General features: G+C 46.6%; 1 protein-coding gene and 1 long non-coding RNA gene across 2 annotated transcripts; both read right to left on the bottom strand.

Annotated features, from left to right (window-relative positions):
• Positions 1–6,601: 6,601 nt before the first annotated feature.
• Positions 6,602–10,496, bottom strand: LOC306814515 (uncharacterized protein; the record flags this gene model as incomplete). Its single annotated transcript, XM_079330649.1, has 7 exons — positions 6,602–6,889; positions 7,067–7,214; positions 7,548–7,679; positions 8,307–8,375; positions 8,484–8,558; positions 9,090–9,260; positions 10,412–10,496. The coding sequence occupies 7 exons, from the start codon at positions 10,494–10,496 to the stop codon at positions 6,820–6,822; spliced, it is 750 nt and encodes a 249-aa protein (XP_079186775.1). The 3' UTR covers positions 6,602–6,819.
• A 1,136-nt stretch (positions 10,497–11,632) lies between these two features.
• LOC306814386 lies at positions 11,633–12,341 on the bottom strand. The gene is made up of 2 exons (XR_013777163.1): positions 12,209–12,341; positions 11,633–12,046 (listed from the first exon to the last, which is right to left on the bottom strand). It is a non-coding gene; the product is annotated as an uncharacterized lncRNA (long non-coding RNA).
• Between the last annotated feature and the right edge of the window lie 201 nt (positions 12,342–12,542).

Raw genomic sequence — 12,542 nt, 5'->3', positions numbered from 1 at the left:
AGCAGGAAGACAAAGTACAGCGGGATGGCAAAATATGGCAGGAAGACCTGCAGAGCAGGTGGGAGAAGGGAAACCTTTCATCTGCCCCATCATATAGCTTGCAGTATAGATGGTTTGATTTTGTAGTTTACGAAAAGATGGACTTGCAGGTGTCATTAGAGCAGAGAGACATATATGGATCCTTAAACTTTAAGTTGATGACCCAGGGAAAGGAATTTCAAAAACAAGAGCCAAAAAACATAAAATGTTTTTAAAAATTTTTTCAAGAGTCCTTTTAACGTTACTGCACCCCATTTTACAACAGTGACATTTTGGGACTTGGTAAACATTAAGTTGTGTAATTTGGCCACTGAAAGAAACAGCTCCATCCAAAAATTACTACCAATGTTTTAACTAATCTTGGAGACACTAGATTCAGAAGAAAAGGAAAAATTAAATTATTCAGAAGAACTTGGGATTGCTACCCCTTTTTCCTATCCTCTTCACCCCTCAGACTATCCCAGACGTAGATATGGGGCCAAGATTGTTAGTAAAGAATAATCCCATAGTGGGCTTAGATGGAATAATAGTTCAGTTGATGACTCTGCCACCTGTGTCCACCTCCAACTCTTCCATTGGGGCCCAAGATGGCAGTGCAGAGGCCATCTTGGATCTCTCCTGCTCCGGCCTACCCAAACCTTCGTGTTCTCCTCATCCCTCTTACCCTGCTGACAACAAGCAATCCACTAACATAAATCCTGACTGTCATCTTAATGCCATTTTAACACTGGTGGCCATTTTGAGGACATCACTCATTGTCTATCCTCCAGTAAATGCATTTAACTATACAGGAAAACTTAAGTAGGACTATGACTATGACAACTAAAATGCCCAACATCTTTTTTACAGAAGAAAAGCCCATCCTGTCAACCTCCATTCTTTGAAAAGTTTAGTAATTCCATCTGGGTTCTTCTCTCAATCCCTTTATTTGGTCCTTCATCTTTTGGATGTTCATGTGCATTGACTCACTCTTTATGACAAGTTGAAGCAACAAAGTCCCTCAAAGCCTTGCCATCCATGTCCATGGGCAAGTAGTAAATAATTGATGGCTGCCTTATTTTGTAGCATCGTGTGCCTGGTAGTTTCTTCATCAATTAACAGATCACTGAGGGCAGCACAAGTTGCGTTGGCCTCCTTACCAAGCCAGCACCCCAGGTGAGTAAGCTCACCAAAGGCCCTAGCTGTGGCCACCCAGGGTAAAAAGACAGAGACCTGAAGCCTCTTTACTTTACTCCAATTGCTTATTTGGCTATTGCAATTTTTATTGAATTCTTCACATGATCTTTTTTTTGCGAGCAAATTCACTCTTTTGCTTCCAATCTTTTATTAATGCAATGTTGGGAGTGAGGATGGTAAGCTGACCAAGGTTACAGGGACCCCCTAGAGATGTGAAGGGATCCCAGCCCATACTCGATCTCTGCAGATAAGAAACACCCCCTGAGGCAACCCTTGGGATGAAATGAGGACCAAGAAAGAATGGGGCTGGTGTAATTGTACCAGTTTGTAGGAGGATACATCTTATTACTGGGTGTTATATTTTTCCTATAGACGGCTCCAGCCTTAGCTCCACCAATTTCACTGCGTCCAGTGTTGATTCGGTTTCATATGGTGAAATTAGACACAGTACATATCTTGGGAGGACCCCAGTAAGTCCAGTTCTTGAGGTTCCTCTGATGCACATGGGAGAATCTTGGTCCACTCATCCCAGGCATCACTGGGTTGGGTCTCTTACCTGCATACAGGTAATTGTTTGCTGTCAAGGGAATTTCCATCAGGCACGTTGATAAAGGATCATTTATGCTGTCTATAGACATGCATAGACTATCTTGTAATATTTTTGCCAAGGTGACCCAGATGTTTTGTCTTGACTAAGGGGCAATCCACATTGCTGCTGGTGGAATGGCAAGGAACACCCAGAATATTATGATGAATGGATGATGGTTTGATGCCATCAGAAACCTGATGGGGACTCACAGAAGACAAGCTGTTCTGTAACATACAGAATAAACTTAAGACAAACTGTTTTGAAACTATTTAAACAGTGAATTAATTCAACCATCTGAATACTTTCAATATGGTCTAGTAAATTTTATGGGAGTTCACTATACCAAACATAAGTTATTGCATTCCTATTAATTTTAAAACCTTTTAGAAGCCATATGCCTCTTAATGCGATTACTTTTTTCACAGATGACTCAGGGAAGTCTTAGAAATCAGTACTCACCTGGCAGGATCCAGACAAAAAAGAATGGGGGTCAGACATTGAAAAAGTAGAAGGCTTGCTACAGGTCATGGAACTAGCAGCCATTGTCCATGTATTTTCTAAATTTACATTTCCTTTTAATTTAATTACTGATTCCTTTCATGTTGCAGGTGCGGTGGAAAGAGCAGACGGATCCCTGCTTAAAATGATCTCCAATGATAAGCAATATGATTTACTTTAAAAATCAATTTTTCTTCTTTCTTTTAGAAAGCGACCTTATTTTATTGCATATATTTGATCTCATACCTCTCCCCCAGGATTTATAGCAGAAGGTAACAAACATGCAGAACATCTAGCAATGACAATACAAACAATATTGCCAAACTTTTCCAAACAAGTCTGTATAAGCCATTCCTTTTTCATCTAAATGCCCCAGCACTTATGAGGACATTTAATCTTACTCAACATCAACCAAAGATGATTGTCCACTCCTGTCCTGATTGCCAGAAACAATTAATCCCATCAGCTGGAGGTGGGGTTAATCCCTGGGATCGAAACAGTTTACAAATCTGGCAATCTGATGTAAATCACTACCAATGATTTGGGCAATATAAACATTTGCATGTATCATATGTCACGTTTTCAGGAGCCATCTTTTCATCAGCCTATAATGGGGAAAAGGCCAGAGATACAACAAAAGACTTACTCCAGCCCTTTTCATTTTTAGGCATTCCTCAAGAAATCAAAACTGATGATGGGCCAGGATACATATCTCAAGAAGTGCAAGAATTTATCAACTTGTGGGGCATTAAACATCCAACAGGCATACCCTATTCCTCTGCAGGCCAGTCTATTATTGAAAGGGCACACAGATCATTAAAAGGCATCTTAGAAAAATAACAAGGGGAAGTAGAGGTTCTATTTATGGTGGAAAGACTGTGCTAAGCAATTTATGTTGGTGGGGGTTTTTTTAAATAATTCATTTATAGAGACTTTCCTACCAATTTTTAGATCCTTCTTGAATACTACCCAAGCAAAGTTGAAAGAAAGACCATCAATATTAATAAAGGACAAGTTTCAGGGCCTTTCCCTCTTACCATCTGGGGAATAGGTTAGCTTGTGTGTCCAGAGGTGCAGGGCCCAAGTGGATTCCCACCAAGGACATCAGCTTCACCTACAGTCACTGCAGGAGACCACAACATTGTAGGAAGCCCCAGCTTCCTGCAAAAGGGAAGAGAGATTCAAGACCACGATCAAATAGGACTCCTAAAGGACTCCTGCTTGCTGTTACCATGCTGGTCAATGCCATATGTCGGAGGCAGGAATGTGACAATACAATCACAAAAGTCATGCAGCAACAACCAACTTTATTGAGACCTCATCTCCTTATATAAATCAGAAGGCACACGTGGCCAATCCTCATTGATCAAGCAGGGTGCCACTTGGCCAAACAGTCAATAGCAACCTGAATCCCCAATAGCCAGGGCTTGCTCTTCAGCAGGCCTTACTGGACAAGTTATATAACTAAGGCAATTATATAATCAGTCACATCTCAGTTATAAAATTGGAACTATTTATAACTGTGAGGCCTCCAGGTCACCACAGTTCCCTCTTGTTGCTTTATTTTTTAAATACAAAAGTAGTGTCTGTCATCCTCTGCAGGGCCCTTGCACACAGGTGTAAAAACTTTGGCCTAGGCTTTGAAAAGATTGAATGAGTCCTTCAACTCAATTCGGCAGGCTCAGCCCCTTTTCAGTCGGTGATGTATTCCATTTACCCTTGAAGCTGTAGCATTCATTCTCGGGAGCTGTCAGGCACAACATCTAACAATACTAGTTATCAAATTGGCATGCTGCAGGCTTAAATCTTAAACTTTACAAATTTACAGGTTACCTCTAAAACCAGGAAACTTTTGAACTTTCAGAACTGTGGGAAAAACAACCAACAAGAAAAACAATCTGTCTCAAAGTCTTCAAGTGAAGTCCTCACAATTAAATATGCATAAAATCTTAATGTCCAAAACAAAAAAGATCCTTCAATAGACTTGTCATCTCAAGAAATTCATGCAAGTGTGCAAGTTGTTTAGGTCACTGCTCCTCAACATCTGCTGGAAGTTCATCATGAGGATATTGTCTCTGGTTCTGAGCATGATGTAGGGCAGGATGAATATACCTGGTAGGTTTCCACTGTGTTCTGCTGTCTGTAGAAATGCATACGTACCCACGTCCCCATGTAACAAGGTCCCATGGTGCTGAGGTGTAAAAAAGTTGTCAAGACTGAAGCAGAGGGTGTGGGAAAACCCACTTCAGTTACGGTGAGAATAGTTGACTCTCATCCCCTGTGCATACGAGTTAATTACCTCCAGAAAGTTCTTTGTTCTTTGTAAGATTATTGGTTTAAAAGTGCTGCAATATTTTACATACTCCTAATATCTCTTTCGTATTTGATCCTCACCCTCAAACTTCACCTCTATCCTACCTTTTATAAGTTGTGTTTACCCTTGCCCTTGTCCTTTTTGGTGCACCCCTTTGTACTGAGCTTGCCTTTATCCTTTTGTTATTTTCATATTAATATAAGTCTCTTTATTTTTGGGTCACCAATCTGTGCCCATCCCTCATTTTTGATCACCAAATTTGGAGACCTCTCACCAATCTCCCAAGCGGTTCATCCAGGCCGGACCCCGAGTGGCCACATCATAGACCTTCCTGCTTATTCATAATATTTTTTCCCATCACCTTATGTCTAGGTGATTCAGCATGACCAGATTACAAAGAGAGAAAATGATTCAGGATTGTTGGCTTCTGGGATTTTTCTGAGACTCTTAGGTGGTTGAAGGTGTATAGAGCTTTGGCTACTCTGTGGGGTGTCACCACCAGATGAGAGGAGGAGAAAATAATTAGTCAACCCTTCTCATGAGGGAGGAAGAACTAAAGGAATTCCCTACCTAAAGCAGGATGTTTGATTGGTTTGTATTTTATTCTTCTGCTGTTTTGTTCCGACCTTTTAGGGATGGAGCTGCCCAATGACATTGCTACTGGGAATGAAAATGCACACAGATATCAGGCAAGAGGTGTGGTGGCTTTCTGCTCTCTCAAGAGAACCCTCCCTGGTTTATGTCTTTGGGTCTGTAAAGAAACTCACTACATGAATGTCAAGTCAGTGTACCAGGCATCCAGTTTTGTTTAATATCTTTATTAATGATGTGGAAAAGAGGATTGAGTGTACCCTCAGCACATGGATGACACCAAGCTGGGTGTGAGCACTGATCTGCTGGAGGGGAGGAAGGCTTTGCAGAGGGATCTGGACAGGCTGCACGGTCAGTGGCAAGAAATTCAAAAAGGTGAAATTCCAACTCCTTTGGTAACAACCACCCCAGGCAGCAGCACAGCATGGAGGCAGAATAACTGGAAAGATGGCCAGCAGAAAAAAACGTGGGGATGCTGGTCCAGAGCAGCTGAATATGAGCCAGTGTGCACTCAGGAGACCAAGAAGGGCAAAGGCACCTGGCTTAGAGCAGCAGTCGTCTGGCCAGAAGTGCCAAGAGAGTGATCATCCATCCCCCTGTGATGTCAAGAGTTCGTAAAATTCAAGCTTCCCTTTGCCTCTGAAGACGATCAGAAATTCTGAAATAAAACTAGAAAAACATCCAATTGTCTGAAATGAGAATAAATGAAATTTCAAAAGAAAAAGTAGATGTAAATTACAGAAAAATATTGTGAAGCAAATGACCACTGCCTCTGTGAGTACTGATACCAAAAGGAATGGCAGAAAGCTCTTCTGAATCAAATCATTATGTCATCAGCTTTTACGTTCTGGGTGTACTTACAGATAAATCAGTGTTCAGAAATGACTGAATTCATTCATCCCCCTTCCTCTGTCAGTAATCAGAAATCTGCAAGGACATTATCTCCAGAGAGAAACCATCAATAATGTGAAACTCTTGAAACAATGAAAGGATTTTGAATTGGGCATCAAGGCCTTCCCAGAAGCAGAAAGTCAGCCCTCATGGTGTCCTATATTTCCTGTCTTTTCTTCATTGATGAAATGAAGATTTAAAATGATCAAGGTAATCTAAAAGATACCATAGGATTTCGATTTTCTAAATACAAGTGCAGCTTCTTCAGAATGCAGTTTCTCAGGTCACTACTTGGAGACCTGTGCCAGGCAATCCCATCCAGAGCCCAGAGAGAAACAAAAGAGCACCTAGGTATGTCCATTCCCTCCTACAAGGCACCCAGCATATCACCTCCTCCATGAACCCAGAACAAAACACACAAGTTCCGTTATGTGACTTTTTGGGTCAAACACAGAGTGATACAGACTAAATGGATTGACATACAGGAAATATAATAAATATATATTAAAATAACATAGGTCAGGTAGAACCTGTGAAAAGGCACCATCAGACAGCTGGCAGGCCGAGGTGAGAGGTCTGCACCCATGGTCTTGTACAGCAGGGAGAGCTCTGCCACAGAGATCTCTGGTGACAGGTGGCAACTGTTGTTGAACTTGTTGGCTTGGACTCTCTTGATCCCTCCTCAGCATTCTCCTCAGTCTGCTTCACGTTTCATTTTACTCTAATCATTCATGTCCCCAAAAGAGAAAGTGTTGCATTCTGTTGATGCTCCTTCGTCTCCCTGATTCTTCCTGTAAAAATAGATTTCTGAAAAGACTTTTCAGATTTGAGATAAAAGCACAGTTGAAGGATTGCACTACAGAGGTTTCTGCAGACCACTGCTAGGAGCTGGCTTGGCACTCCAGCAAGGTGCAAACACTTCACTGCCCATACCAACAATGAATAACTCAAGGGAAAGGCCAACTTACATGTTTCTCTTCAGCAGCAGATACATGACTGTGTACCCAACCAATGCTGCAAGCAGCAGCACAGCCGTGACTGCTATAGATGTTAGGATGTACCTCTTGCTGAGTTGCCACTGTCCAGCAGTCTCGGCTGTTTGCCCAGGAGCTGACCCTGGCAGGAGGAAAGACAATGCAAGAGACAATGTTTGTGCTCTGTACTAGGGATAGTCTCCCAGTGTGCTTCAGGTGTCCAAGAATTACTGTCTTCAGAGATCCATTCCTCTGGCTCTGGTATCTTAGAACCAGGGACCAAGAGGGATTCCCTAAAGTTCTCATGGAGAAGAGCCCAGTGTGTGCCAGGGAGCAGCCCTGTCCCCTTGTTTTTTCCTCTGGGCTGCAGGCCAGGACTGTGTGCTGGGCACCTGCAATTCATCCATGGAGAGCACTGCAGGGTTGCAGCAGAAATGCTGTTCTTTCCCCATGACAGCATCTCTCAAGCACTCACTTCCAGAATGTCTCTCATGCTGAGCAAGTGTGCTGGTATCCATTACTGCTTCTGTCTCTTCATCTGAGCCTGGCATGCTGTTTTTTTCTTCCATAGGAAAGATCTCTTTCTGCACAATCTCATGATCGCTCTCTTTAAAAAGAACACGGGAAACTTTAAATACAAGTCACTGTCCTTGCCAGGAGCACGGTACCTTGGCCAGGGCACTTTGAAGTGTAACGAGGGGCATTTTGTCCCCAAAGACAAGAGGAAAACACAGCCATGTTTTCTGCAATGCAACAAGAAATGCAGACCCAAACCTCCCAAACCTCAATTAACTAAATGACACACACAAAGAGCTCCTTCAACTTAAACCTCATGCTTGAGGTGCAGCTTCAATGCATCCCTGACTCACAGGTCTGGAAAGGGCATTCATTTTGTGGAATTTCTTCCTCGTTACTGAGTGTGAAGCAAACACAAATTCTGCACAGGCCTTTTCCCAACATCTGGATGCCAATGTCTGCGCACAGGAGCTCTGCCCAGTAATGGTACAACCTGCAGCAGCAGCAGGAGATGCCCCTGGGAATCATCTGGAAGCACAACTGGGAGCAGACACTGTGCTGGACCATCTCTATGGCTCACCCCAGGAGGTGTGAAATGGAGCATCCCTGCAGCAAATCTTACTGAGTGCTTCTGCCTGTCCAGGAAAAAACCCATTCTTACAGGAACACAAAGCTCAGCTTCCCAGGTCCCAGGGTTAACGGAGTGGGATATACTAACCAGATCCAGCTTTCACCAATGCTGATAGAAGCCCCTTCGGAACCACAGGTGTTCTCAGGTAATCCTTCCCTATTTAAGATTTATAAAAGAATACTTACATACGAAAGCACAATTCCAATGAAAAACAAGCAAAAGTAGTGCTAATTCAGTGATGTCAAATGCAGACTGATTACTCACGCTTCAAATACCAGCTTGGAATCAGCATGGAATCTGCTTGAGGAGCTGAAGAAGAGCCCTCCTCCCTGGCCTCAGCTACAAGCAAACAGCCACAAGAAGTTACCATCACATGCACTGCCCTGATGGTCACGCCTCAAGACCCGGCTGTGGAAGGTACTGACAGGGCAGGTCTGTATTCTCACAGCTGCCAGGGGGCCTGGCTGCCCTTGGGACACTGAGCTGGCAGCTCTCCCATGAAGAGAAAAGCCATGCCATAGCCACACGACCGGTGGGCGGATCAGCCCCGGAGCCTGGCCTGGAGGCTGGATAACCAGAGCTGAGTGATGGATAACCAGCAGTGAGTGGCACATAACCAGAGCTGAATGAGGGCCAGCCCGTGCTGAGTGATGGATAACCTAGTGCCGAGGCTCTGGGCCTGAGCTACCCCTTCCCACCTCCCTTCTCCTTAGGAAACTCTCTCCATGCTGCACCCTGAAGCAGCTGCAGTCCCCCACACCCCCCCCATTGTGTCTGCCCCACTGCCCACACCATTGTGGCTTCCAGGCTCTGTTGGCCCTGGCCTCACTGCCACCAGGCAGGCCTGTGTGCTGGCCCCTGCCTGCCTACCTGCTCCCTGCCCAGGTACTGGAGCACTCTGGACATTCTGGGCTTGCAGAGCCAGGAGAAAGAGGATCAGAAGATAGTGCGTCAGGACCATGACCCGCCCTGCTCGAAACATTCTGCTGCCTCCACTGCTGCTGCTGCTGCTGCTGCTGCTGCAGTGTTGCTCAGTGAGCACTGAAGAGCACAGAGGGGCTCTGGAACCTCACATGAAATGGGGCTCTGTGATGTCATAACAAAGTGGTGTCTGTGAAATCCCTAGTGTACACCCATGTCACTTGTGAATTCATGCACCTTCCCTTTACTGAGTTTTCTTATTTTGCACTGGCTTGGAAGGAGCAAAATAGAGAAATTTTGATGCATTCTGTGTGGCAGCATTGTGAATAGGAATGCAGAAGCACTGTGATGGTGGTGCCCAGAAATTCCCATCAAAAATGCTGTATGAAAAGTGCATTAAACAATCCCAAATGCAAGTGCCTTTCTTTGGTACTGTTTGTGTCGGTCAGTATTCTGCAAGAAACTTGCTTTTCCCAATACTGCTGCTACAGTTTCATGATGTTTGTAGGCAGCACTGCTTCCCTCAGCTACCATCAGTCTAACATGGGTGTGAGCTGCTCAGGCTTCTCCCAAGGGACCCTTGTTTATTGACTTTCCTCTTGCAATCCTGATTAAAGCTCTCTGAAGGAGGCCCACTAGCTCCTAAGCAGAGATCCTTTTCCCTTTGAGGCTGGTGGAGCCCATGTGCCACCATCAGGCCTGGTGTGCTGTAGGATAGCCCACGGTAAAACCCCCACACTTCTGCTGGGAGCACCAGGGTGCCAGCTATTCACCTCTAGAACCTTCCTGTGACTGGTTCACTGCAAGGGGCAGAAATAAGTACTACGTGCACCCCAGATGCTTCAAGCTACGCTCCAGAGGCCCTGAGTTTCCTGTTGCTCATCCTCAGACACCATGAGATCCTTCCAGGGACACACAAAAAGGTGTCAGCTCCCAAGGATGCAAGAGTTAACATGGGTGGTCTTTTAGCTGGGCAGCTCTTCCAAGAAGGAAATACTCATGACTTATCTGTGCCAGGCATACTAGACTCAGAATCTCTTGGAAGGCCCTGTGGAGCAAGGACCTTTGGTGGAATTGTCCAGGAAGCACCAGGTAAAGCCCAAGCATTTCTAGGCACAAGCACAGAGGCACTGACAGCTTTCCACATCTGGGGTGTCACCAAGGCTCATAAGCAGTCTCCAGTGGACAAGCTGCATGAACTCAGCCAGTGCCATCCTCTGGAATCAGGCACACCTTCAAGGCTGCAGCACACAGTGAGCAGAGGGCCGTACCGGGCTGGGGGGTCTCTTGGTGACATTTCCTTCCCAGAAGCCAGGCAGGCTGCCCAGTTGCCTCGGTGTTGGGTCTGGGCGCCATCTCGGGGCCACCATTCCTGGCCGAGGCAAGGCACAGATGAACACTGCCCTACTCTGTTCCTTCACTCCCTCTACCCACATTCCCTTAATGCACTCCGCAGCACTGTGCTGCTCGCGGCTCGTGTGGGAGCAGATGCTCCACAGACCATCTATGGGGCTCCTGAAGCCGCCCGCCATGTGTGGCACGGCAGGGAGGCAGCGCTGCCCGCAGCCCGCGGCTTCCCTGCCCCTCGGTGCCGCCATTTCGCCCGGGGCCGTGAGGGGCGGGCACGGGGCCGTGGGGCTGTGCCAGCCCCGCTTCCCGGGCCGCAGCTCCAGCTGCTTGCGCTGGCTCGGAGCGGCCCCGCTGCGGCCCGAGGGCCGAGGCCCCGGGCCCGGGCCCGGTTCGCCGCTCTCGGGCTGCTGCAGGAGAGCTCCCCGCTGTGTCCCGGCTGCAGAGAACGGCTGCCGGCGCAGCTCGCCTGGGAGTGTGAGCTGAGCGTGGTGCACGGAGCCGAGCCGAGAATTTCATCAAGACAGAAGAGAGAGGACCCGGAATCCGAACAGAGACAGAGAGACAACGAGTGAAAAAGCGGAGCAGGGAGCGGGAGCAAAGGTGCAGAAAGAGGCAGCAGCGACAGAGAGAGGCAGAAGGAGCAGGCGGGAGCAGAGTCTGCGCTGGGGAGGAATGGAAACTGTTGAAGCAGCTTTGGACGGGCAGCAAGAGAGGGAGTGGAGAGAACAGGGATATAGCGAGAAACCAGTGGACTGGCAGTTGGACGGAGCAGCACACAAGGAGAAAGCAGGGGCGGTTTTCACTGTGTCCCGTGGAATCCAGAGATATTTTGCTGCTTCACTAGTGTGTTGGCATGTCAGCTCCCTCAGGAGCAGCACCGGCATTTCAGGAATGGCGGTGCGGGGCATGGCCCTGCATGTGTCCCACAGCTCTCACTTCACATGTGCATCTGCAGGGCTGCAAGTGTGCATGTCTGTATGGCAGGAATTTGTGAAGCTTGATCCAAGGGTTGAGGCAAAGCTGTTTTCAGAGACCAGCTTTGGGCTGCTCTCTAGGAGGTGTAGATCTCAGAGGCTGCTGAGAGGCCCATGAGAGAGTGCCCAGAGGTGGCAAAAGGAAACAGGCACAAGAGGCAAGAACTTACTGCTTTTGGAAATATATTTATTTACATGCTAACACTAAAACAATCATTGCCCTCTAATAAAAAGTGCTCCTTCTCATACTGGCAGCAAGAGCAGAAGGATGCTGTGGGCTGAGGTGAGTCCAGGGAAATCCAGTGGTCTCGTGAAGAGGCACTATCAGCCAGAGCACAGAAGGAACACGTGGGCAGAGGTGAAGGGTCTGCACCCATGTTCTTGTACAGCTGGGCAAGCTCTTCTGCAAAGACCTCAGGAAACAGGTGGCCGCTGTCCCCGAACTTGTTGGCTTGGACTGTCTTGCCCATTCCTGGTCCTTCTCCTGACTCTGTTTCACCTCTGTCTCTGGACTGATCATGGCATGCCCAGGAGGAGTCAGTGGAAACTTGTCTTGGTGCTTCTTTGTCTTCCTGGGTCCTCCTGTAGAAACAGATTTCCAAAAAGACTCCTCATAGATAGGAATTCAGAGCCCAGTTAAAGCATTGCACTGCAGATATTTCTGCAGAGCACTGCCAGGAGCTGCCTTGGCACTCCAGCACAGTGCAAACACTTCATTGCTAATGGCAGCAGTAAATAACTCACAAGTGTCTCTTCAGCAGCACATACATGACTATACACCCAGACAGTGCCCCAAGCAGAAGCAAAGCTGCGGCTGCTGTGATCCCTGGGATGTAGTACTTGCTCACATCAGAGTGTCCATCAGTCTTGGCTTTTCGCTCAGGACCTGACAGGAGAAAAGACAACAAAAGAGACAATGTTTATGAACACAGGAGACAATGTTTATGAACAGCACTACTGATAGTCTCACATTGTGCTTCAGGTGCCCAAGAATTACTGTCTTCTGAGATCCATTCCTCTGGCTGTGGTGTCTTAGCACCAGGGACAAAGAGGGATCCCCTAAAGTTCTCACGGAGAA

The sequence above is a fragment of the Erithacus rubecula genome (assembly GCF_903797595.1).
Source record: "Erithacus rubecula genome assembly, chromosome: Z".
Classification (NCBI taxonomy): Eukaryota; Metazoa; Chordata; class Aves; order Passeriformes; family Muscicapidae; genus Erithacus; species Erithacus rubecula.
The sequence above is the reverse complement of the archived record's forward strand: the minus strand, read 5'-3'. Positions and strand labels throughout refer to the sequence as shown.